Raw genomic sequence first — 23,368 nt, forward strand, 5'->3', positions numbered from 1 at the left:
GGAGCTGCCCTATATGTTTTGTTTTGATGAACTGTTTTAAGAAAGAGGTCAGTTTGGAAGAAAACCTAAGTTTTTTTTGAGATGGTAGGAGAAGGCAGAGATATAGCCTAAAAGTGAATGTTAGGATTACAGAAGCAGAGGCTTTAAGCCCACTTTTGCTGGTCACCAGTAAATGGGCATGGCTCCTTCCACACGTTTGTCTGTGGACCATCCTGTAAGCTCCTAGAGGCCAAGGCTTGATGTCATCAGTACCTAAGAGTAAAGCCACATGCCCATGAAGGCCTCCTCATAGGTATTTTGCATGTTAACAATGCTTCCCAGAGTTCTAGCAGTTTTTTTAATTTAAACATCTTTCTGTTTGTTCTCTCTCTCTCCTTCCTCCCCCCATCCCCTGCTTGTCTTTTGGGAGCCGAATTTACCCAAACTGCAGACAGTTATTTCGAATCCGCACAGCTCTCAGCCCTTAGCTTCTATCTCTCTTCCAAATTGGGGTACTTCTTCTCTGGGGATATTTCTAAACAATGAAATATGCTATCCTCCTTACCGTAGTATGTGCCCAGCCAGCCCACAGCTGAGATCCAGGGAAGGCAGCGGACGGACAGTAAAGGAAGTGGGGGGGACGCAGCAGTGGGTTAGCTGTGGGGACACCTTCCCAGCTGTGCACACCCCGCAGAGCAGATGCTAGCCCGGTTCTCCTCCTCAGCTTCACCTCATGTGCACCTTTCGGTCCCCCTACAAGAGCAGAGGCACACACATACAAATGCAGACATACACTCACACAGAGATGTTTTATCTCCCAGCGGGCTTTATTTCCTCTCCCAGGTTTCTATTTGACAGTCCATTTCCACTCTGCTTCCTGAAGAGCACGGCCCTGGGCTGCAAACATAAAGCAGCTAGAGCTGAAGTGCACATGGCAGCCTAGAAGCTGCTGGTAGTGGCTTTTAATTAAACAAGAAAAAAGAAGTCAAACCAGCAAATAAGCCCAGATATGTTAAAAAATCATGTGTTCCTTTATTTTTTTCTTTGACAGCATTTTGGGGTCTTACTGTCATTAGTTGCTGTTGAGTCAGTTCCGACTCAGAGCAACCCCGTGTGTGTAGAGTAGAACTGCTCAGTAGGGTTTCAAGGCTGTGACCTTCCGGAAGCAGATCACCAGGCCTGCCTTCTGAGGCACCTGTCGGAACTAGTAGTTAAGCACTTAAACATTCGTGCTGCCCAGGGACTGTGTGGCCATACTAGATGGGGAGGAGAGACTCAGCCCAACTTCCTGACTCTGAGATCGAGCTCCTCCTCCTGTGGCAGCTGGGAGTGATTGATTGTGATCTCTATGACATTTCTGATTCCAGTTTTCTTAAGCAACAACTTCTCCTCTTCAGGTGTATCGGTGGCGTGTTGTTACTTCTGTGATGACGGTATCAGCTGCTGGCACGGCTCTTCAGGTGCTGTGCTCTTCCTTGTGATGTCCTGCCTAACAGTGACCCATTGCTAACAGTGACCGTTCTACCCAGCACTCACTGTATGTTGGGCACTGTATCTTTTCCACCTTTAAATAATCCCTATAAAGTAAATGCACTTGAGAGAGATTAAGTAACTTATTCAAGACAAAGGTGAAAGGCATCCTATGTTTGTTGTCGTTTGTCTCTGTGGCACCTTTCCCCACACTGATCATGGCAGCAGAGAGGCTGTCTAGGAAGACTTGCCAAAACCGTCTCTTCTTCCCCTTGCAGAGAGTTAAGCTTACTTCAGCATTCCACAGAGCTCAGTTCATATGCCTCACATTTGGCTGAAATTGGAGACCTGTAAGTTGTGTAAACTGGAATCTACCCCATTATCGGGTAGCTTCTGTGGCTCCTGGCATATTCATGGGCAAGTAGTCAACACACCTTATCCACTGTATACTATGACCCAAGTTATGAATTTATGCCGATAGGTTTAATAGGCCACATTGGTGGTTCAGTGGTAGAATTCTCTCCTTCCATTCGAGAGGCCCAGGTTTGATTCCCAGCCAGTGCACGTCATGGGCAGCACCACCTGTCTGTCCACCGCTGCCTGTCTGTCCGCCGCCGCCTGTCTGTCCGCCGCCGCCTGTCTGCCAGCCGCCGACTGTCCGCCGCCGCCTGTCTGTCAGCCACTGTCTGTCTGTCAGTAGCGGTTTACATGCTGTTATGATGCTCAGCAGGAGTCAGTGCAGCTTCCAGACTAAGGCAGACTAGGAAGAATGGCCTGGCAGCCAGCCTCTGGAAATCAGCCAGTGAAAACCCTGTGGATCACAACGACCCCATCGGCAACTGATTGTGGGGATGGTACAGGACCGGGTAGCATTTCGTTTCATTGTACATGGGGCCACCACGAGTTGGGCTGATCTGACAACAGTTAATAACATCAACAATAGGCTTAACACGGGGACGGACGGCCTTGAGTGGCACTGTTGGACTCTGGTGTCAAAGGGCTGAACAAAATAACCAAAGTCTTTTCTGTCTAATCTCTGTTACTCATACACTGTGAGTTTTTAGAAGTCTATGCTATGATTTTTATTCACTTTATCAAATAAAAACACACAACTGTTAGACTTTCATACAAGTTGTATAAGCAGTAAAAAAAAAAAAAAAAAAAACCTGTTGCCGTCGAGTCAATTCTAACTCATAAAAAAAAAAAAAAACTCATAGCAACCCTATAAGACAGAGTTGAACTGCCCCACAGAGTTTCCAAGGAGTGCCTAGTGGATTTGAACGGCTGACCTTTTGGTTAGCATCTGTAGAACTTAACCACTATGCCACCAGGGTTTCCATATGAGAAGTAGGAACTTGAAAAAGAAAGGCAGAAATGAAAGACTAAATTTAGTAAAGGCACTGGTTGGATAAAATACATAATTTTTAGTGAGAATTATATTAAAAAAAAAAACTAAGGATGCTTCCTTAAAAAGCTAGAAATAGAATTATCATAAAATCCAGCAATCCCACTCCTTGGAATATATCCTAGAGAAATAAGAGCCCTCACATGAATAGATATATGCACACCCATGTTTATTGCACCACTGTTCACAATAGCAAAAAGATGGAAACAACCTAGGTGCCCATCAACGGATGAATGGATAAATAAATTATGGTATATTTGCACAATGGAATACTATGCAACAATAACAACGATGGATCTGTGAAACATCTCATAACATGGATGAATCTGGAAGGCATTATGCTAAGTGAGATTAGTCAGTCACAAAAGGACAAATATTTTATGAGACCCCTATTGTAAGAACTCAAGAAAAGGTTTAAACACAGAAGAAACAGTCTTTGATGGTTACAAGGGTGGGGAGGAAGGGAGGGGGTATTCCCTAACTAGATAGTAGACAAGAATTATTTTAGGTGAAGGGAAGGACAGCACACAAAATGAGGGAAGTCAGCACAACTGGACTAAACCAAAAGCTAAGAAGTTTCCTGAATACAGCTGGATACTTGGAGGGACAGAGTAGTAGGGCCAGGGGTCTGGTGACCATGGTTTCAGAGGACATCTGGGTCAGTTGGCATAACAAAGTTTATTAAGAAAATGTTCTTTGTCCCACTTCTGTGAGTGGCCTCTGGGGTCTTAAAAGTTAGCAAGTAGCCATCTAAGATGTATCATTTGGTCTCAACCCACCTGGAGCAAAGAAGAATGAAGAACATCAAAAACACAAGGAAAATATGAGCCCAAGAACTAGAAAGGTCCACATAAACCAGAGATTCCATAGGCCTGAGACCAGAGGAGCCAGATGGTGCCTGGCAGGGAACACAACAGAGAATCTCTGATGGAGCAGGAGAAAAGTGGAATGCAGACCTCAAATTCTAGTAAAAACGCCAGACTTAATGGTCTGAGTGAGACTGGAGGGACCCCAGAGGACAGGGCCCCCGGACTCTCTGTTAGCCCAAAACTAAAACCATTCTTGAAGCCAACTTTTCAGACAAAGATTAGACTGGACTATAAGACATAAAATGATACTGGTGAGGAGTAGACACATGAGACTAAGTGGGCAGCTCCTGTCCAGAGGCAAGATCAGAAGGCAGAGGGGGCAGGAGCTGGTTGAATGGACATGAGGAAAACAGAGTGGAGAGGAGGAGCGTGCTGTCACATCATAGGGAGAGCAGCTAGGGTCATGTAACAATGTGTGTATAAGTTTTTGTATGAGAAACTGACTTGACTTGTAAACTTTCACTTAAAGCACAATCCAAAAAAAAAAAAAAACAGTTAAAAAAGAAAAAAAATTAAGGAAGAGAATTTGGGAAAAATAACATACACATTTTCCAAAGCATCTAATTTGGAGCATTTTCTATCATACCCAAAAACCCAGTGCCGTTGAGTCGGTTCCGACTCATAGCGTGATTTTCTATCATAAGTTTTAAAATACAAAGAAAACATACTGGGTTTGGTAAGCTGTAATATATGTTTTATATATTCTATCATATATGTTTATATCTTATATAACCTTCCTATTCTTTGCGCATCTTAAAAGGTAGACTTTAAAAATCAGAATGTTTGCCAGGGTTTCAGAGAAATAGTGCTAAAAACCAGTCTCTAGGGTGAGTTACATGGTACCCTGACTGGGCGAGATCGGCCCTTGAGGTGCTGTTTTTGTATAAAATATCATGCATCGGTCAGCACATTTTTTAGGAGTCTTTAAAGTACAAGGCTTAGTGAGGGTACTGAGAAATCCAAAGAAATTTAAGTGTTTGCTCTTTAGGAGCTAAGAACTAAGTTGGAGTAATGAGACATGCTGCAAACTACCGTACAAATAAAGGCAATATGGACAGGCTCCAGTTTTTACCACTTCAGTACTCTCTTCATAGTTATTCCTTCAACAAGTAATTATTGAGTGAGTAAGGGGCCCTGGTGATGCAGTGGTTAAGTGCTCATCTGCTAACTGAAAGGTTGGCGGTTCAAACCCACCCAGTGCCTCTATGGGAGAAAGACCTGGCAATCTGCTTCCAAAAAGATTTTAAAATATCCAAACTCATTGTTGTCGAGTCGATTCCTACTCCTAGTGACCCTGTAGGGCAGAGTAGAATTGACCCTTAGGGTTTCCAAGGCTGTAGTCTTTACAAGCTGAGTACGTAACCACTACGCCCCGAGGGCTCCTTCCATAAAGATGGCAGCCCAGGAAACCCTATGGGGCAGTCCTGTTTTTGTCACATGGGGTCGCTGTGAGTTGGAAGTGACTCGACAGCGCCCAACAGCAACAATATATAGTATGCTTCTGAGGTGTTCAAAAGTGGATTAGATGTGAATCCTGCCCATAGAGAGCCTAACAGAGGACATGAAACCTACAAAATTAACAGTAATACAGAGGGGGGAATGAAAAGAGCCAGAAAGAAGGAACAGATAAAATTCTGTAAGAAGACATAGGAGATACATTACGTCAACCTGAAGAAAACAGAAAAAATGCCAGCTTTCCTAAAGTTGGAAGTAAGTCCGATTTGGGTATAGAAAGGTGAAGGAAAAGATCTTTCCATGTAGAAGCAACCGGGTGTAAAGTGGAAAGGTGTGGGGCGGAGAGTGGGCATGGCACGTTTGACTAGAACACAGTATGTGAAGAGGATTCACGGGGGAAAAGGCTGGAAAAAATTTTGGAAGTTTGTCTTTGAAGAAATACAGTGCTCACCTTTAAAATTCATTTATGTTTTATAGGCTCTAGGAAGCCATTTGGAGTTTCCCAGGAGTAAAAGGACATGTTGAGATCTAAGATTCAGGAACATTAAGGCTCTGAGGTCTGATTGTCCCACCTAGAACCCAAAGTCATTGTATCTAAAACATTCTCAGACCTCTGTGAAGCCTTGTAGCAATGTAGCGAAAAGCTGCAGTTGCTATCCTGGTTTTCCTGCGTGGATCTGCCCACCTGTATTCTCCAGGTCAAGACCCTGCTTTCTGTTTTCTTGTGTCCACCTTGATTTTTGGTCACAACCATTTCCCTGGATATCCAGTTGTTCTTCATGTGAGAATTTGCCCCGGAGTATTTTGTCTCTATTCTCAGTGCCAGTAGTTGTTACGCTTTTCTTAAGCAAAACTTTTTAGCCTTAAAAACACTCCAAATCGTGTAACTGACCATGTATTCTTTGTGTTGGCAGCCAGAAAGTTTATAGCGAGACTTGTATCCCGCCTTTAAAAATGTATAGGACTCTACAGCAGGAATTTTATCCAACTAGCTTTAAATCTGGCTTTCTCTTGTCTTTTCCACTTTCACTTTTCTTTTGTTTGGCCTTCTCTTCTGTCTGTGTTTAATTTTATTTTGCGACATTATGCTTTATAGTCTGTCTTGAATAAGTTGTTACAGATAAATACACGCTCCAACTAGTTCTTAATGTCTTGCAAGCCCAAATCTCTAGCACTGGCATTGACCCCTAACTGAAGCCTTGGATTTTGTTTCTGTTTGTGGCCTGCTGCAGAATTTACATTTCTGGCCACCCTCCCCACCGCACATACTCAGCCTGCATTTGTCCTGTCCCATCAAAGTTTGGATTAAACCTCACTTTGGTCATCTGGATTGATTTCATCCGTAGGCCTCTTCTGCCCACACCAAACGTCCCCTGGTTTGTAGTCGAATCAGAAACGGTCTCAGCAGACAGAACACACGGTGCTGAGCTAGCCGGGGAAGACCACGGGAAAGAGCACGGATTCGTGCGGGGGGTCTTATACACTCTTTCTTCTCAGTAAATACTTACTAAATGAATGAGTGAACCTAGGGAAGGCCACAGCAGCATTATTTAAACCAAAAATAGAAGTTTTTTTCTATTAATTATGTTTTGATTTGTTTTAAGAATAAGAATCCTAAATATGAAACATTGAAATGTGTGATGATAATGTATCCTAAAATATTTCATTTTAAGTAACAATTCTAACGTCCATAATACTTTACCGTTTACTGTTTACACGGTGCTTCCAGCTGTTATTAGCACATCCCTGAAACATGTTGTTGTTGTTTGTTGCTGTCAGGTTGGCTCCAGTTTATGGTGACCCCATGTACAACAGAACAAAATGTTGCCCGGTTGTCGGGTCCTGTACCAGCTTCATGATTGTTGGTATGCTGAAGCCCGTTGTTGAAGCCCCTGTGTATTCCGAGTGCCTTGCCATCTAGGGGGCTCCCCTTCCCGCATTATATCAGACAGTTTTCTGTTGTGATCCGTAGGGTTTTCACTGGCTTTTTTATTTCAGATGTAGATCTCCAGGCTGTTCTTCTTAGTCTTAGTCTGAAGCTCCACTGAAACCTGTCTACCATGGGTGACCCTGCTGGTATTCGAAATCCCGGTGGCGTAGCTTCCAGCATCATAACAACAGGCAAACTACCGTAGTATGACAAACTAGCAGATGGGTTGTGGCCCTGGAACGTAGAGACTTGATAAATGTTCCATGAATGACAAAGTGTATGAATAAGTGAGTGAATAAGTAGATTTCATTGAATCCTTAGAACGGCACTGAGTCTCAGATGGAGCACTATTATTTCCCACGTCACAGATGGGAAAACTGAGGCTCGCTGTCATGATGCCCGAGAGCTAGGACTTAAATTCGGCACTCTGACTTCTCGTACACAATTTTTCTCCCTATGGCATAATATCAAATAGCTAATAACATACGTGCAATAAAATAGCGTTCCGCCATGAAGCCAGGCTTGGGAACATGGAATCACCTGATCCGTCTCTACTTCTTTGTCGACATGATCTTGTCACCTTTCCCTTTAAAATGTTCTCCCTTTTCTTTCTTTGTTTCCACTCCCTTGACACCAGCCAAGCCTCGACCTCATGGTAAGGGCTGGTTATGTCGTCCTGTAGGCAGCTTGCTGCAGTGCGCCTTAAAGCCTGCCGTGGAGATTCCAAACGCGCGCTCGTGCTGGAGAAGACAGACCTGAGTAATAGGTCATTATGAACTTTAAAATGTTGGTTTCTTTCCTCTAATACAATTAGAACTCTGTATGCTGTTTTAACCCCGTCATCCCCTCAAAGGCTAATTTCAGTTTAACTGAGATTAAACCAAAAAAAAAAAAAAACCCACTGCCATCGAGTCGATTCCAACTCATAGCGACCCTATAGGACAGAGAAGAACTGCCCCACACAGTTTCCAAGGAGCGCCTGGCGGATTTGAACTGCTGAACTCTTGGTTAGCAGCCGTAGCACTTAACCGTTATGCCACCAGGGCTTCCTTAACTGAGATGAGGCGCTCATAATTTTTCATGAACACCAAAGCAATGAACCAAGCAGGATTTCTGCAGCTTCTTGTAAGAGGTCTTCAAGAACAGAAGATGTTCAGGGAAACAGCTCTGTTTTCATGTATTTAGGTATTATCTCTGCCCCTCATTTTATGAGTGAGGAATTATTAGCTGTTAAATTATACGATGTAGGTTATTAGAAACATGCAGTAATCACTGATGTTGTATGCTGTGGGCTGAGTTATTTTCATTGCTGTACCCTATAAGGAGGTTTGATAATATATGTTCAAACTATTACACGCCATATATTAAGTTCATACAGCCAGAATTACCATGTTAGACCAAGTTATTTGGCTTAACAATCACTGCTGGAGTTCACATGGTAGGTGAAAGACAGTCCCTGAATTTCCTGTTCACTTTTAATATGTGCATTTATGTTACTGGGATGATTTAATGCATCACTTCAAAATTACACTGCACTTTGAGCTACATTTGGTAAAAAATTGGCATCTTATGCGTGCGGAACCACGATAAGTTTAGCATTAAGTTAAGGAGTCATCTGTCTGTTTGCTAAAATAGAATATTTTTTAATTCTAGCATGTCCAGAGCAAGGTAATGAGATTGACAAGTGGATCTCAGGTGTTATATTCATTTGTGAATTTTAACTCATGGCTTATTAGCTTTAGGGAACTGTTGGGTGGTTGCAGCCTAGCATTGTGTTTTTATTTTGAAGTTGCTGGATCCTTTCTGGTTTTGGTGTAGAACAAAATATTTGCACCACTGACGTAGCGTCATTGGCCTCTCTGATCACCTATGACTTACTCCAAAATGTAGTTATACTGCAGACTGTGAAATTGGGAGATCTGTTCTGTGTGCGTTCTAATGGATGTAACGGTCATTAAGTATATGAGTCTTCTGACGTTGTAATCAGACGTGATTCAGTCTGTTAAATATCCATGAAACAACATCTGCTTCGCAGAGTGACCTTCTGCTAAAGAATACTTAGTGTCTGTTTGTAGATCACAATGTAGATCCGCCTGATTTGAAAAGCACTAAACTAGGGTCCTCTACTGCTGTTTAGCAGCTAGCTGGTAATAATTTATTGCAGTTAAATAAAGCTTAAAAAAAAAACTCCATTAAATAATTATAGGGATTATATGCATTTCAAAAACCTTTGTGTTCTACTGGAATTACCCATTTAATTTCAGGGTTGGTTTGTTTAAAAAAGCTGAAATCTAAAGGCACGTTAGGGGAGCTGTCAGATGCTGTTTTCTGTAGGTGTTAATAAAACCAGATGAAAAGAAATCTAAAACAAATTAAAACCAAAAGCAATTTTGCCATCTGTTGTATATTAATTAGAAATTTGCGTATCAAGGGTAAACTTGCTCTTAGAGAATGTCACTGAACACTGGCTAATAGAATAATATGCAAATTTATTAGGCTGTGGATTTATGTGCAGTTTCTAATTCTGATTTATCTATAGTGGATCCCCAAGAAATGGGTAGTGTGTATTGATGTATATGTACACATTCACAGATGTATAATGAGTTTTCCTTCTTTTTTTTTTTTTTTACTCCAGAGCAACCTGCAAACAACCAAGGCCAGTCCACCCTGCAGCCTCTGCCACCTTCCCAGAAGCAGCACTCTGCACAGCACCATCCGTCCATTACTTCTCTCAACAGAAACTCCCTGACCAATAGAAGGAACCAGAGTCCGGCCCCGCCGGCTGCTTTGCCCGCCGAGCTGCAAACCACACCCGAGTCCGTCCAGCTGCAGGACAGCTGGGTCCTTGGCAGTAATGTACCACTGGAAAGCAGGTAAGTCCCCTGCGGGAGACATTCAGATCGTTTGACTGTTAGGACCACGTGATTTACCTGCAGAGAGTGCATGTTCTAAAATAGTCAGCAAACCACGTTTTTTAAAGTCTAAAATTTACAGATAAAGTGGTCCAACCCTTTTCTCGCTAAAAGAAATTTGCCATCCTTATACAGTCTTTGGTTTCTCCAAGAACACTGCCAGGTTTTTGGTAGTTTTCTAGTTTCCGGGCCAAAGAACTTTGCCATTCTGTGGCCTACAAGAGATGATAATCCGTGACTTCAGTGGAACTTTCCCTTATGACCATTTTTTTCTTATCTGCAAATTATCAGGTGTGCATGGAAAAGAGCAGAGATGTAAAATGTGATTCTCACCCACATAGCTTGACTGAGAAACGTGTTTAGCATCCACTCGGTTCTAGACATGCCTACTTTCACAGACTATATTTTGTCAATGAAGTCATAAAGTCGGAGTGTACTTCCAAGTGTAATAGTTCAGCACAAGGCAGATGACCATCTGCTAAGGATATTTTAGAGTCTCTTGCAATAGAAGGGATGTGGGACCTGCCAGCTAAAGTTCCTTCCTCCATTATTTCCTAAGACACTCCATTCATTCTTAGACATTTCTATGAGGAAATTCTTCCTTGTAGTGAGCTGCAGTCTCCATCCCTGAAGCTTCCATATTCTGGTTATGGTCATACAGCTAGTGATCTGTAATCTGGAAGTATACAGAGCAGTTTTCCCCGTTTCTCTGTGATAGTCCATACGCCTGCCTTGGTCTTCTCTTCTAGAGGCTTCACCAGCTTAATACACTCTCTCTGTACACACGTTGGCATTTTAGTGAAGTTGCTGAATTATGACTTCCAGCACAGGCAGCCCACAAGTGGCAGTCTGCTTATACAAAGATATAGATATGTAGAAGCTGCTTTGTAGCCAAGCCATTTTATTATTAAATATCTCCACATACAAACATTTTCACCTTCTCCCTTTGGCCAGAAGCTCAACACCCGGTGTCTCCTCTGTATTATGTATTTCCGAAGCAGAGTGTGGTACCGTACTTTAGCGGCCTCCTATTGGCAGGTTTGCAGCAAGGTTCTCCTAATGTTGCTGTTATTATTCATTTCTTCTTTGCCCTGAGCTTCTATTAGGCTCAGAGAAAAAGAACCTTCACCACTTAAAAACCAGAAAATAGAGCACACTGGACCCCTTGGGAGAATGTCCCCCTGAAACGTCCCCCTGTAGAGCCCCTGGCTGCCTTCTGGAGGAAGAAGCTGCCCCGCAATGAATAGATTGCTGTTTCTTGCCATTAGGTGGATGATCTAAACCAGCTCTGCCCCGAGGATGAGCAGCCGGAGGCCCTCACAGTTAGTGGTCAACAGTGAAAATCTTGCTGTCTTTTCTTCTACTCTTGACCTAAGAACAAGGCTCCAAAGATCTCATCTTTTTATCTATAGCATCAGCCAAGAGTAGTTGAGTTTTATTGTTTATTTTGTATTATTGAACACTTTCCTGGAATAAATTACAAACAAAAAGTACAGGAAAAATAGGCAAGTGGTAGATTTCTCTTCATTTAAGACAAGGAGTCATGTATGCAGATTTTTTTTCTGCAGTTATTAGCAAAGAACTAAATTTACCCAGGGTAATTTTTTTTTTTTTTTAATTAATTAGCACACACTGAACACCTAATCAACACTGATTCACTGTTGTTATTTGGAAGAATTTTATTAGGAAAAAAGTAATTTTCCAGTTGAGTCATCAAATTGAATGTGGATAACTGCATTGTAGTTGACAATAATTGTTCTGACAAATATTTATGAAATATGTCCAGTTAAGTCATGAGAAACGTGTTTAACTTTATGGATGCTGTATAGCACAAAAGCCTCAAAAGCTGAGTCTTAATGGGAGAGTGTTATTCCTTGAAGCTATGTCTTATAGTGAAGACACTTGGAGTAATTTGGGAGAAAAATAAGATGTGTTCTTGTTACTCCTCATATTGTATTAAAGAATTTGGGCTAAGGGGTGAGGGGGGGAGGTTAAGGAAAGAGGTAGTCAGAGAACAATCTAGACTAGCCACGTGTGAGGTTAGAGCAGATTTCTCTCTACTGAGACTACATGGGAAATCACTCCCAGGGTTAGTAGTTACTGAGGCTTTCTTCTATTTCAAAGCAATACTATTAATAAACTATCCATGGAATCACATTTTATAGTTTTATCAATTGACATAGGAAGAAAATGTACCAGTTGATATTATCTTACTAATAAATAAAAAGAATGAATCTAAAATTGGATATCACGCTAAAAATTTTTAATCTGTAATATAGTTCAGCTATGTCCTCATTGTCCAATGTTCACATCTTAGAGTATTGCTAATCAAAAGACATGGTATTTCAGCTTGCAGGTAGTCAGCCTAAGCAGCGCTGTGAAAATCTCACGCTGCACCGACGCAGTACCACTGTGGTTTCTTTAATAGTCTCACTTGGTTGGAGCTCTTGAGGTGAAGAACCAGCCTTACTTATCATTGATTTTTCCTTTTTTAATTAAGGTTCCCTATTGAGTGATTTGCAGGCTCAGTTTCAGCTGTATTACCCCCTGTATCCAGACTTGTGTCTGCCTTTAACTTTTTTTTTCAGCTAGTGTCGAGTTCCATCTTTGGCAGTTATTGTAATTTTTACGTGTATTCAGTATTCTGAAACTGTCATTTAAAAGATGGAGGCTACACAGTATGAAACTCCGTTGTTTACACATAAAAATCTCTGTTTTTTCCTTTGTGCTCACCTTTTTCTCCCTTCCAGTACATATTGATAATTGACTACAAAATGGCATGTAGTAATCTGTGAAAACCTCAATAATTTGTAGATGTACAGTTTATGTGACTTGGAGGAGAAGGCATAAAAGGTTTTCTCCCGTGCCCCTATGTTTCAGTGTAGCTTTCATTTTGATTTATTAGAAAGCATTTTTTTTTTCTCCAGGCGGTTTCTTGCTTCCATAAAAATGTTTATTTCCTTTCTCTAATGAATTTAACATTTGCTGGTGCTGGAGACGATCAGTATTGCTGTGTCCTGTGTATTTCTGCTCAGTTAACAGGAGCTCTGGTCTCTAGTCTCCACTGAGTTGCACATGTCTAAGAATCGCATCCAGATCTAGAAAAGCATTTGTAGTTCACGAGCATATCCTTATTATCCCATCTTCTCGTACAGATAACAGCCAGTGCCTCTGTGAATAAAATGCCAGTTACTGAGAATTTGGCTCAGATTCTCTTTCTTTGAACTCATTTTACTTTGTGTTTGATAGCCTGTAGCTTGTCCTTTGTTTATTTTCCACTTCAGCTGCTGTTGCACGTAATAATAGCTGCTGCGAGAATACAGAGCTGCTGAGGAGAAGCTTAGCAGTGACCCAGCACAGCAGCAGTACTTAAAGGTGTAGGACAGTAACTCTCGGTGAAAAGCCCCGACCTTTAACAATTGTGAAGTTAATTGCCTGCACGTTCCTCATTTATATATGTGAATTAAGTAGCTTAATAGTTACCTATTAGATGTTAACAAAACGGTTCATTTGTAGCCTTTTAATACAAGACTTATTAAAGTCTTGTTTTATTATGAATCTTGCTTTGGCATTGATAGTTCCTGGTTAGGTTCCCATAGCTTTTTACCTTGTAGTTCAGTAATGCTTTGCTAATAATTAATGTATGAATTGCATATTAAATTACTTCTTTATTAGTGCATTTTTAATTTAAATGTTGACATGTCCTAGAATGCTTTCAGATGAGATCAGTTGCTCCATCCTTAGAAAACAGAATACCTAAACAGAAGTGTCATATACTACCCGAAGACAGTCTCCATCTTCAGCTCTCTAGCCTTCACTCTGCAGTGGCACTAGGGAAAGGTATACCATCCTGCAAGCATCTGGCCTAGGCAGCCTTGTGTGTAAGAAGTCTGGGCAGCCGCCTACACATTGTGGCCTGATGGCGCTGGGGGAAGCTTTCTCAGTTGAAAAATTTTACCTCCACTTACTGATACCCATAGGTTTTCCATGGTTATGACCTTTCAGAAGCAGATCTCCAGGCCTGTCTTCCAAGGTGCCCCTGGGTGGGTTCGAACCACCAACCTTCTGGCTAGTAGTTGAGTATTTAACTGTTTGCACCAGCCAGGGACTCAAAATTGCGATAACTCATGTTGAATCCCTTTATAAAAGATAGCTTTGGTGGGAGAGACGCAAAGGCACCTGTGGGTAAAGAGAATATTAAGACTATGGAAAAGAGATGCAAAAATGAGGAAACTAAGGTTACTGAATACAAACTTCAAAATTTCTCCTGGGCCTAGGCCAAGAAATTTTCGTTGATCTTCAAGGGTCACAGTATCTCCACTTATATTTTAAAAAAATTAAGCTCATCTAAAATGACATACTGTCATGGATTGAATCATGTCCCCAAAAATATCAACTTGAGTCCCAGTACTGTGTGATTGTATACCATTTTGTCATCTGATGTGATTTCCCTATGTGTTGTAAATTCTATCTCCATGGTGTTAATGAGATGGGATTAGTTGTAGTTATGTTGATGAGGCAGAACTCAATCTACAAGATTAGATTGTGTTTTAAGACAGTCTTTTTTGAGATGTAAAAGAGAGAAGCAAGCAGAGAGACATGGGGAGCTCATACCACCAAGAAAGTAGAGCCAGGAGTACAGGTCCTTTGGACCCAGGGTCCCTGTGCTGAGAAGCTCTTAGAACGGGGGAGGATTAACGACAAGGACCATCAAACTGACAGACACATACTGTGGGGACATGTGTGTTGCTGTGATGCTGGAAGCTATGCCACCGGTATTCAGACACCAGCAGGGTCACCCATGGAGGATAGGTTTCAGCTGAGCTTCAAGACTAAGACAGAGTAGGAAGAAGGACCCGGCAGTCTACTTCTGAAAACCATTAGCCAGTGAAAACCTTATGAATAGCAGCAGAACATTGTCTGATATAGTGCTGGAAGATGAGCCCCCAGGTTGGAAGGCACTCAAAAGATGACTGGGGAAGAGCTGCCTCCTCAAAGTAGAGTCAACCTTAATGACATGGATGGAGTAAAGCTTTCAGGACCTTCATTTGCTGATGTGGCACGACTCAAAATAAGAAGAAACAGCTGCAAACATCCATTAATAATCGGAACCTGTAAAGTACGAAGTATGAATCTAGGAAAATTGGAAATCATAAAAAATGAAATGGAATGCATAAACATTGATATCCTAGGCATTAGTGAGCTGAAATGGACTGGTAATGGCCATTTTGGATCAGACAATCATATAGTCTACTATGCTGAGAATGACAACTCAAAGAGGAAGGGTATTGCATTTATCGTCAAAAAGAATGTTTCAAGATCTATCCTGAAGTACAACACTGTCAGTGATAGGATAATATCCATACACCTACAAGGAAGACCAGTAAATACGACTATTATTCAAATTTACGCACCAACCACTAGGGCCAAAGATGAAGAAATAGAAGATTTTTATCAGCTGCCGCGGTCTGAAATTGATTGAACATGCAATCAAGATGCATTGATAATTACTGGCGATTGGAATGTGAAAGTTGGAAACAAAGAAGAAGGATCAGTAGTTGGAAAATATGGCCTTGGTGATAGAAACAATGCTGGAGATCGAATGATAGAATTTTGCAAGACCAACGACTTCTTCATTGCAAATACCTTCTTTCACCAACATAAATGGCGACTATACACATGGACCTCACTATATGGAACACACAGAAATCAAATTGACTACATCTGTGGAAAGAGATGATGGAAAAGCTCAATATCATCAGTCAGAACAAGGCCAGGGACCGACTGTGGAACAGACCATCAATTGCTCATATGCAAGCTCAAGCTGAAACTGAAGAAAATCAGAGCAAGTCCACGAGAGCCAAAATATGACCTTGAGTATACCCCTCCTGAATTTAGAGACCATCTCAAGAATAGATTTGACACATTGAACACAAGTGACCAAAGACCAGACGAGTTGTGGAATGACATCAAGGACATCATCCATGAAGAAAGCAAGAGGTCACTGAAAAGATAGGAAAGAAAGAAAAGACCAAGATGCATGTCAGAAGAAACTCTGAAACTTGCTTTTGAGCGTCAAGCAGCTAAAGCAAAAAGAATTGATGAAGTAAAAGAACTGAACAGAAGATTTCAAAGGGCATCTCGAGAAGACAAAGTAGAGTATTAGAATGACATGTGCAAAGAGCTGGAGATGGAAAACCAAGAGGGAAGAATACTCTCAGCGTTTCTCAAGCTGAAAGAACTGAAGAAAAAATTCAAGCCTCAAGTTGCAATAGTGAAGGATTCCATGGGGAAAATATTAAATGACGCAGGAAGCATCAAAAGAAGATGGAAGGAATACACAGAGTCATTATACCAAAAAGAATTAGTCGATATTCAACCATCTCAAGAAGTGGCATATGATCAGGAACCGATGGTACTGAAAGAAGAAGTCCAAGCTGCTCTGAAGGCATTGGTGAAAAACAAGGCTCCAGGAATTGATGGACTATCAAATGAGATGTTTCAGCAAACAGACGCAGTGCTGGAGGTGCTCACTCGTCTATGCCAAAAAATATGGAAGACAGCTTCCTGGCCAACTGACTGGAAGAGATCCATGTTCATGCCTATTCCCAAGAAAGGTGACCCAACCGAATGTGGAAATTATAGAACAATATCATTAATATCACACGCAAGCAAAATTTTGCTGAAGATCATTCAAAAGTGGCTGCAGCAGTGTATCGACAGGAAACTGCCAGAAATTCAGGCCGATTTCAGAAGAGGATGTGGAACCAGGGATATCATTGCTGATGTCAGATGGATCCTGGCTGAAAGCAGAGAATACCAGAAGGATGTTTACCTGTGTTTTATTGACTATGCAAAGGCATTCAACTATGTGGATCATAACAAACTATGGATAACGCTGCAAAGAATGGGAATTCCTGAACACTTAATTGTGCTCATGAGGAAACTTTACATAGATCAAGAGGCAGTTGTTCGGACAGAACAGGGGATACTGACGAAAGGTGTGCGTCAGGGTTGTATTCTTTCACCATACCTATTTAATCTGTATGCTGAACAAATAATCCGAGAAGCTGGACTATATGAAGAAGAACGGGCCATCAGGATTGGAGGAAGACTCATTAACAACCTGTGTTATGCAGATGACACAATCTTGCTTGCTGAAAGTGAACAGGACTTGAACCACTTACTATGGAAGATCAAAGACCACAGCCTTCAGTATGGATTGCACCTCAACATAAAGAAAACAAAAATCCTCACAACTGGACCATGAACAACATTATGATAAATGGAGAAAAGATTGAAGTTGTCAAGGATTTCATTTTACTTGGATCCACAATCAACAGCCATGGAAGCAGCAGTCAAGAAATCAAAAGACGCATTGCATTGGGTAAATCTGCTGCAAAGGACCTCTTCAAAGTGTTGAAGAGCAAAGATGTCACCCTGAAGACTAAGGTGCGCCTGACTCAAGCCATGGTATTTTCAGTCACATCATATGCATGTGAAAGCTGGACAAAGAATAAGGAAGATGGAAGAAGAGTTAACGCCTTTGAATTGTGGTGTTGGCGAAGAATATTGAATATACCATGGACTGCCAAAAGGACAAACAAATCTGTCTTGGAAGAAGTGCGGCCAGAATGTTCCTTAGAGGCAAGGATGGCGAGACTGCGTCTTACATACTTTGGACATGTTGTCAGGAGGGATCAGTCCCTGGAGCAGGACATCATGCTTGGCAGAGTACAGGGTCAGTGGAAAAGAGGAAGACCCTCAGTGAGGTGGATTGACACAGTGGCTGCAGCAATGAGCTCAAGCATAACAGCGATTGTAAGGACGGCGCAGGACCGGGCAGTGTTTCGTTCTGTCGTGCATAGGGTCACTATGAGTCGGAACCGACTCGACGGCACCTAACAACAACAGACTGTGAGAGAATCAGTTCCTCTTTGTTGAAGTCATCCCCTTGTGGTATTTCTGTTACAGCAGCAGTGGGTAACTAAGATCCACACTTTTTCCAGTTGCTGTGTAATAATAGCACGTGTGTCAGAGTAGAACAGTGCTCCATAGGGTTTTCAGTGGCTGGTTTTTCAGAAGTGGATCACCCGGGCTTTCTCCTGAGGTGCCTCTGGGTGGACTCAAATCCCCAACCTCTCGGTTACAAACAGAGCGCTTTAATCATTTGCAGCACCCAGGGGCTCCAAAACTCATAAATAAATAATAAAGCTACATACTAATGAAGGGTCTAATCCATTGGTGACCCTATGATTTATCGTCAAAATTAGGACACTTTTGAGAATTTAAGGGGGCGATATGAACAATCACCCTGGGACTATAGGCATAAACAGAGACTGTCCCGGGCAAAGAGGGACATATTTATTCCCAAGGGTAGAGGTGCTTTTAATCCCATATTGTCTTATACAGAAGGTAAGTCAGAAGAAGGTAGAGACCAAATGAGAGAGGCGTGGAAAAGCAGCCCTTGGTTGAGTACTGGTGACTCCTGTCTTGTGCTTTTTTAGCTTCTATTACCAGCTGGTAACACATATTTAACCCTTTCCCAACTCCATCACAGAAGAAGCTTCTGTTGGCCTCCTAAAATACGTAGCTTCTAAAATAGTAAAATATTTGTCTTTGTCTTCTTCACACAATATCAAGAGAACAAGAGGGAGCATATATTGAAGACAGCATATTAATAAAATTTTTTGCAAAATGTTCAAAGTAAATTTTTTTAATATGAAACATTAAATTTAAAGGTAAATTTATATTCCATGTAAAATATAAAGCAAAGATAAAATTTGGTCCTAAATTTACTCAAGGAACGAAAGTCCGTGTATGTCCAACATCGTTATACTTTGGGTTTCCAGACCTTTCTCTTACACAGAGACAGAGGCCTGATGGGTACTAATAGTGAAAGCGAAAGCGTGGCTTTTTAAGGGTGACATTAATAATAACCAGTTATAATGTTATTGCCAGAATTTGGCTGTTTAGCAGGCGTCAAGCTAATAATTAAAACAAGAAAGTAAGTAGTGGGCAGGTAGTTTCTCTAAAATGAAGTACTCAGTTTTGATGAATATTCCTAAATAAAACCTAATGGACCCAGTAGGGATACAAAACACAGTTTAGCTTTGTGAGAACAGCACACTGGAGCCAGATAGATCTGGCCTTTAATCCTAGATCCAGTATTTCAACTGTGTATGTAATCACCTACAAATTATTTAAACCTGAGGTTCAATTTCCAACGCGGTAATAGTACCTTCTCAAAATGGTGTTGTGGGTATTAAATGAAATAATGTAAATAAGCACTTGGCACATGGAGGGGCTTCATAAATGTTTTTTTTTTAAACATGACCCAATAATAATAACAAAAATTGCGTAGTGTGATAGCTTAACATTTGAACAAAAACCATTTTCACCAAGTAGCTCTCTTCCCTCTAAAGCAAAAGAAAGGTATTTATCTTTACCAGAATATTTATGTCTACTTTCTCTTTATGTGCTAGGCAGGCCAAATATAAAATTAAGCCATAAGTAGTTTTGCCAGATAAAATCTCTTGATTTTCTCACTATTCCTGTCATTCAACAAATAGTAGGTGAATTTTTGTAAGTAGGAACCCTAAGTCTGTTCATTTAATTCTTGAGAAGAAAAAAATCTTCAAATAAGTAATGAAAGGCAGCTATTCATATCCCTGAGACATTTAATTCACCGTAGTAGTAAATGTCTGGAATGAATCAAGGAAAGCCTTAGTAGGTGCGTTGTCCCCACATCAGTCACCGGTTAGACCCCAGTTGTATTTAAGGTAGTGAAAGCTCTGGGAAATATCTTCTGAGCTGACGAAGGTATTGCATTGCACAATAGACTTGGAGTGTTATTTTGTTTAATTGAGGTGAGCTGGTTTCTTTTTTATAGCAATTAAGACACAAAGAAAGCATATATTAATCACTTGTTAAAGGCTTTAAATGATTTTTTTAAAGCATAATTTCAACAAATTGCAAATATTACATACTCTGAAAACGTTGGCTTTTGGATAACCAGCCATCTGTGTAAAACATTCACATATAAAAACTCTTATTTCTGTATTACCTAGGGAAATGAGTTCTTAATTACTTCTAACACATTTCTAGTCACTTCTCTGTGAACATAATCAAATTCAAAAATCATTTATGCCTTTACTGTGGTCATAACTCATGACTGGAATTTAACTATTATCTTCTTCCAAATATGATCTATTCATTTTGAGGTACCTCTCTTCTTCCTTCTCTTCCTCAGGAATTGTTTGCTGGGTTATTTTTCTACCTTTTACCCTTCACTAATTTTGTCTATGAAAATATGTCTCAGTTCTCTTTACTTAACATATATATATGCACATATGTATGTATGTATGTTTTATCTTTACTTAACATCATTATTGTATGGTGATTTTATCTTTTCCTAGAATTTATAATTTTCCAATTTTAAAGCTGTGTTGTCTCTGAAATTTCACCTTCTGGTTTCAACACCAATTAATATGCTCCCTGTTAAAGATAATTGCTCATCTTTTCTCTCATTTCTTCGTAAAGTACTTTTGCCTATTGTATTTCTTTCTCCTTTAATTTCAACCTTGAAGAAAAACCTGTTTTCTTCTTCCCCATAGGTTAAATTCTTTGACATTCAGTTAACCAACTAAGCTTAGTAAATTCTATTTGATAACCCCTATGATTCTGCCATGAACCCTTCATGATTTCTTCGCATCTCACCTTCTCATATTCTGAACCACTTAAAATGCTACTGCGAGAAATCATCTTCTCCTAATTACATTCTGCACTAAAATAGATTGCAATTTTCTTGTCCTGGTATAATGGAAAAGACATTGGTTTTAAAACACACAGATAGGGGTTAAAATCTCAACATCCTATTAGCTGTATAGCCTTGACAAGTTATTCATATGTTTTTATCTTTTTTTAATAAAATTTGTTGTTGTTCAGTGTCATCCAGTTGGTTCTGACTCGTAGCAACCCTGGGCACAACAGAATGAAACGCTGTCTAGTCCTGCACCATCCTCACAATCATGCCTATGTTTGAGCCCGTTGTTGCAGCCACTGTGTCAACCCATCTCACGGAAGGTCTTCTTTTTCACTGAGCCTTTACCTTAACCAAGCATGATGTCCTTCTCTAGGGACTGCTTATTCCTGATGTCCAAAATGCATGAGGTGAAGTCTCACCATGCTTACTCCAAGGAGCACTGAACTTCTTCCAAGACAGACTTGTTAGTTCTTCTGGCAGTCCATGGTATATTCAATATTCTTCACCAGCACCATAATTCAAGGACAGCAATTCTTCCATTTTCCTTATTCATTGTCCAGCTTTCACATGCATATGGAAATTGAAAATATCTTGGCTTGGGTCAGGTGCACCTTAGTCTTCAAGGTGACATCTTTGCTTTTCACAACACATTAAAGAGGTCTTTTGCAGCAGATTTGCCCAATGCAATGTGTCATTTGATTTTGTGACTGCTGCTTCCATGCAGGTTGATTATAGATCCAAGTAAAATGAAATCCTTGACAACGTCAATATTTTCTCCATTTATCATGATATATGATCTAGTTGTGAGGATTTTTGTTTTCTTTATGTTGAGGTATAATCCATATTGAAGACTGTAGTCGATAAGTGTTTCGAGTCCTCTTCACTTTCAACAAGTAGGGTTGTGTCGTCTTCATATCGCAGGTTATTAATTAGTCTTCCTCCAGCCCTGCATTCTTCTTCATATAGTCAGCTTCTCTGATTATTTGCTCAGCATACAGATTGAGTAAATATGGTGAAAGAATACAACCCTGATGCACGCCTTTCCTGATTTTAAACCACACAGTATCCCCTTATTATGTTTGAATGACTGCTTCTTGGCCTATGTTTAGGTTCCACATGAGCAAAATTAAGCGTTCTGGAATTCCCATTCTTCGATTGTTATCCATAATTCATTGTAATCCACACAGTCAAATTCCTTTGCGTAGTCAGTAAAACACAGGTAAACATCTTTCTGGTGTTCTCTGCTTTCTTCCAAGAACTGTCTGATATCAGCGGTGATATCCCTTATTCTACACCCTCCTCTGAATCCAGCTTGAATTTCTGACACTTACCTGTTGATACTGTGCTGTATGTAACTACTTTTGAATTATCTTCAGCAAAAGTTCACATGCATGTGATATTAATGATAGGGTTCAATAATTTCCTCATTTGGTTGGATCACCTTTGTTTAGAATGGGTGAAAATATAGATCTCTTCTGTTCAGCTGGCCAGGTAACCGTCTACCAAATTTCTTGCTGTAGGCAAGTGAGCGCTTCCAGTGCCAAATCCTTTTGTTGAAACATCTCAGTTGGTATTCTGTCAATTCCTGGAGCCTTGTTTTTTGCCAGTGCCTTCAGTGCAGCTTGGACTTCTTCCTTCAATACCATCAGTTTTTGATCATACGCTCCCTCCTGAAATGGTTGGGCATCAACCAGTTCTTTTTGGTACAGTGACTTTGTGTATTCCTCCCATCTTCTTTTAATGCTTTCTGAGTCGTTTAATATTTTCCCCATAGAATCCTTCAAAATTGCAACTCGAGGTTTGAATATTTTCTTCAGTTCTTTCACCTTGAGAAATGCTGAGTGTGTTCTTCCCTTTTGGTTTTCTGGCTCCAGCTCATTGCCCATTTCATTATACTTTACTTTGTCTTCTCAAGCCACCCTTTGAAATCTTATGTTCATCTCTTTTACTTCACAATTTCTTTTATTTGCATTAGCTGCTCTATGTTCAAGAGCAAGTTTCAGAGTCTCTTCTGACATCCATTTTGATCTTTTTTTTTTTTTTTTGTCCCATTATCTTAGCCTTCTAGTGCTGCTGTAACAGAAATACCACAAATGGATGGCTTTAACAAAGAGAAATTTATTTTCTCACAGTGTAGTAGGCTAGAAGACCAAATTCAGGGCATCAGCTCCAAGGGAAGGCTTTCTCTCTCTGTCAGCTCTGGAGGAAGGTCCTTCTCGTCAATCTTCCCCTGAACTAGGAGCTTCTCTATGCAGAAACCCTGGGTCCAAAGAACATGCTCTGCTCCCAGCAGTGCTTTCTTGGTAGTACGAGGCCTCCCCCACCTCCCCCACCCCCCTACCTCCCCCACCCCCCCGCACTTCTTTCTTTTATATCTCAAGAGATTGCCTCAAGACACAATCCAATCTTGTAGATTGAGTCCTGCCTCACTAACACAACTGCCGCTCATCCTCCCTCATTAACATCATAGAGGCAGGATTTACAACATATAGGAAAATCACACAATACCAGGAATCATGACCCAGCCAAATTGGTACACACATTTTCGGGGCACATAATTCAGCCCATGACACCCATCTTTTT

General features: G+C 40.8%; 1 protein-coding gene across 3 annotated transcripts in view; it reads left to right on the top strand.

Annotated features, from left to right (window-relative positions):
• Positions 1–23,368, top strand: part of TENM3 (teneurin transmembrane protein 3) — a 793,331-nt gene that overhangs the window by 538,511 nt on the left and 231,452 nt on the right. For all 3 annotated transcript variants that reach the window (XM_049864999.1, XM_049864997.1, XM_049864998.1), the window contains exon 4: positions 9,744–9,981. In XM_049864999.1, the coding sequence (XP_049720956.1) occupies positions 9,744–9,981 (238 nt within the window). The remainder of the gene's footprint in view (positions 1–9,743; positions 9,982–23,368) is intronic.

This window comes from Elephas maximus, chromosome 21, assembly GCF_024166365.1.
Source record: "Elephas maximus indicus isolate mEleMax1 chromosome 21, mEleMax1 primary haplotype, whole genome shotgun sequence".
Classification (NCBI taxonomy): Eukaryota; Metazoa; Chordata; class Mammalia; order Proboscidea; family Elephantidae; genus Elephas; species Elephas maximus.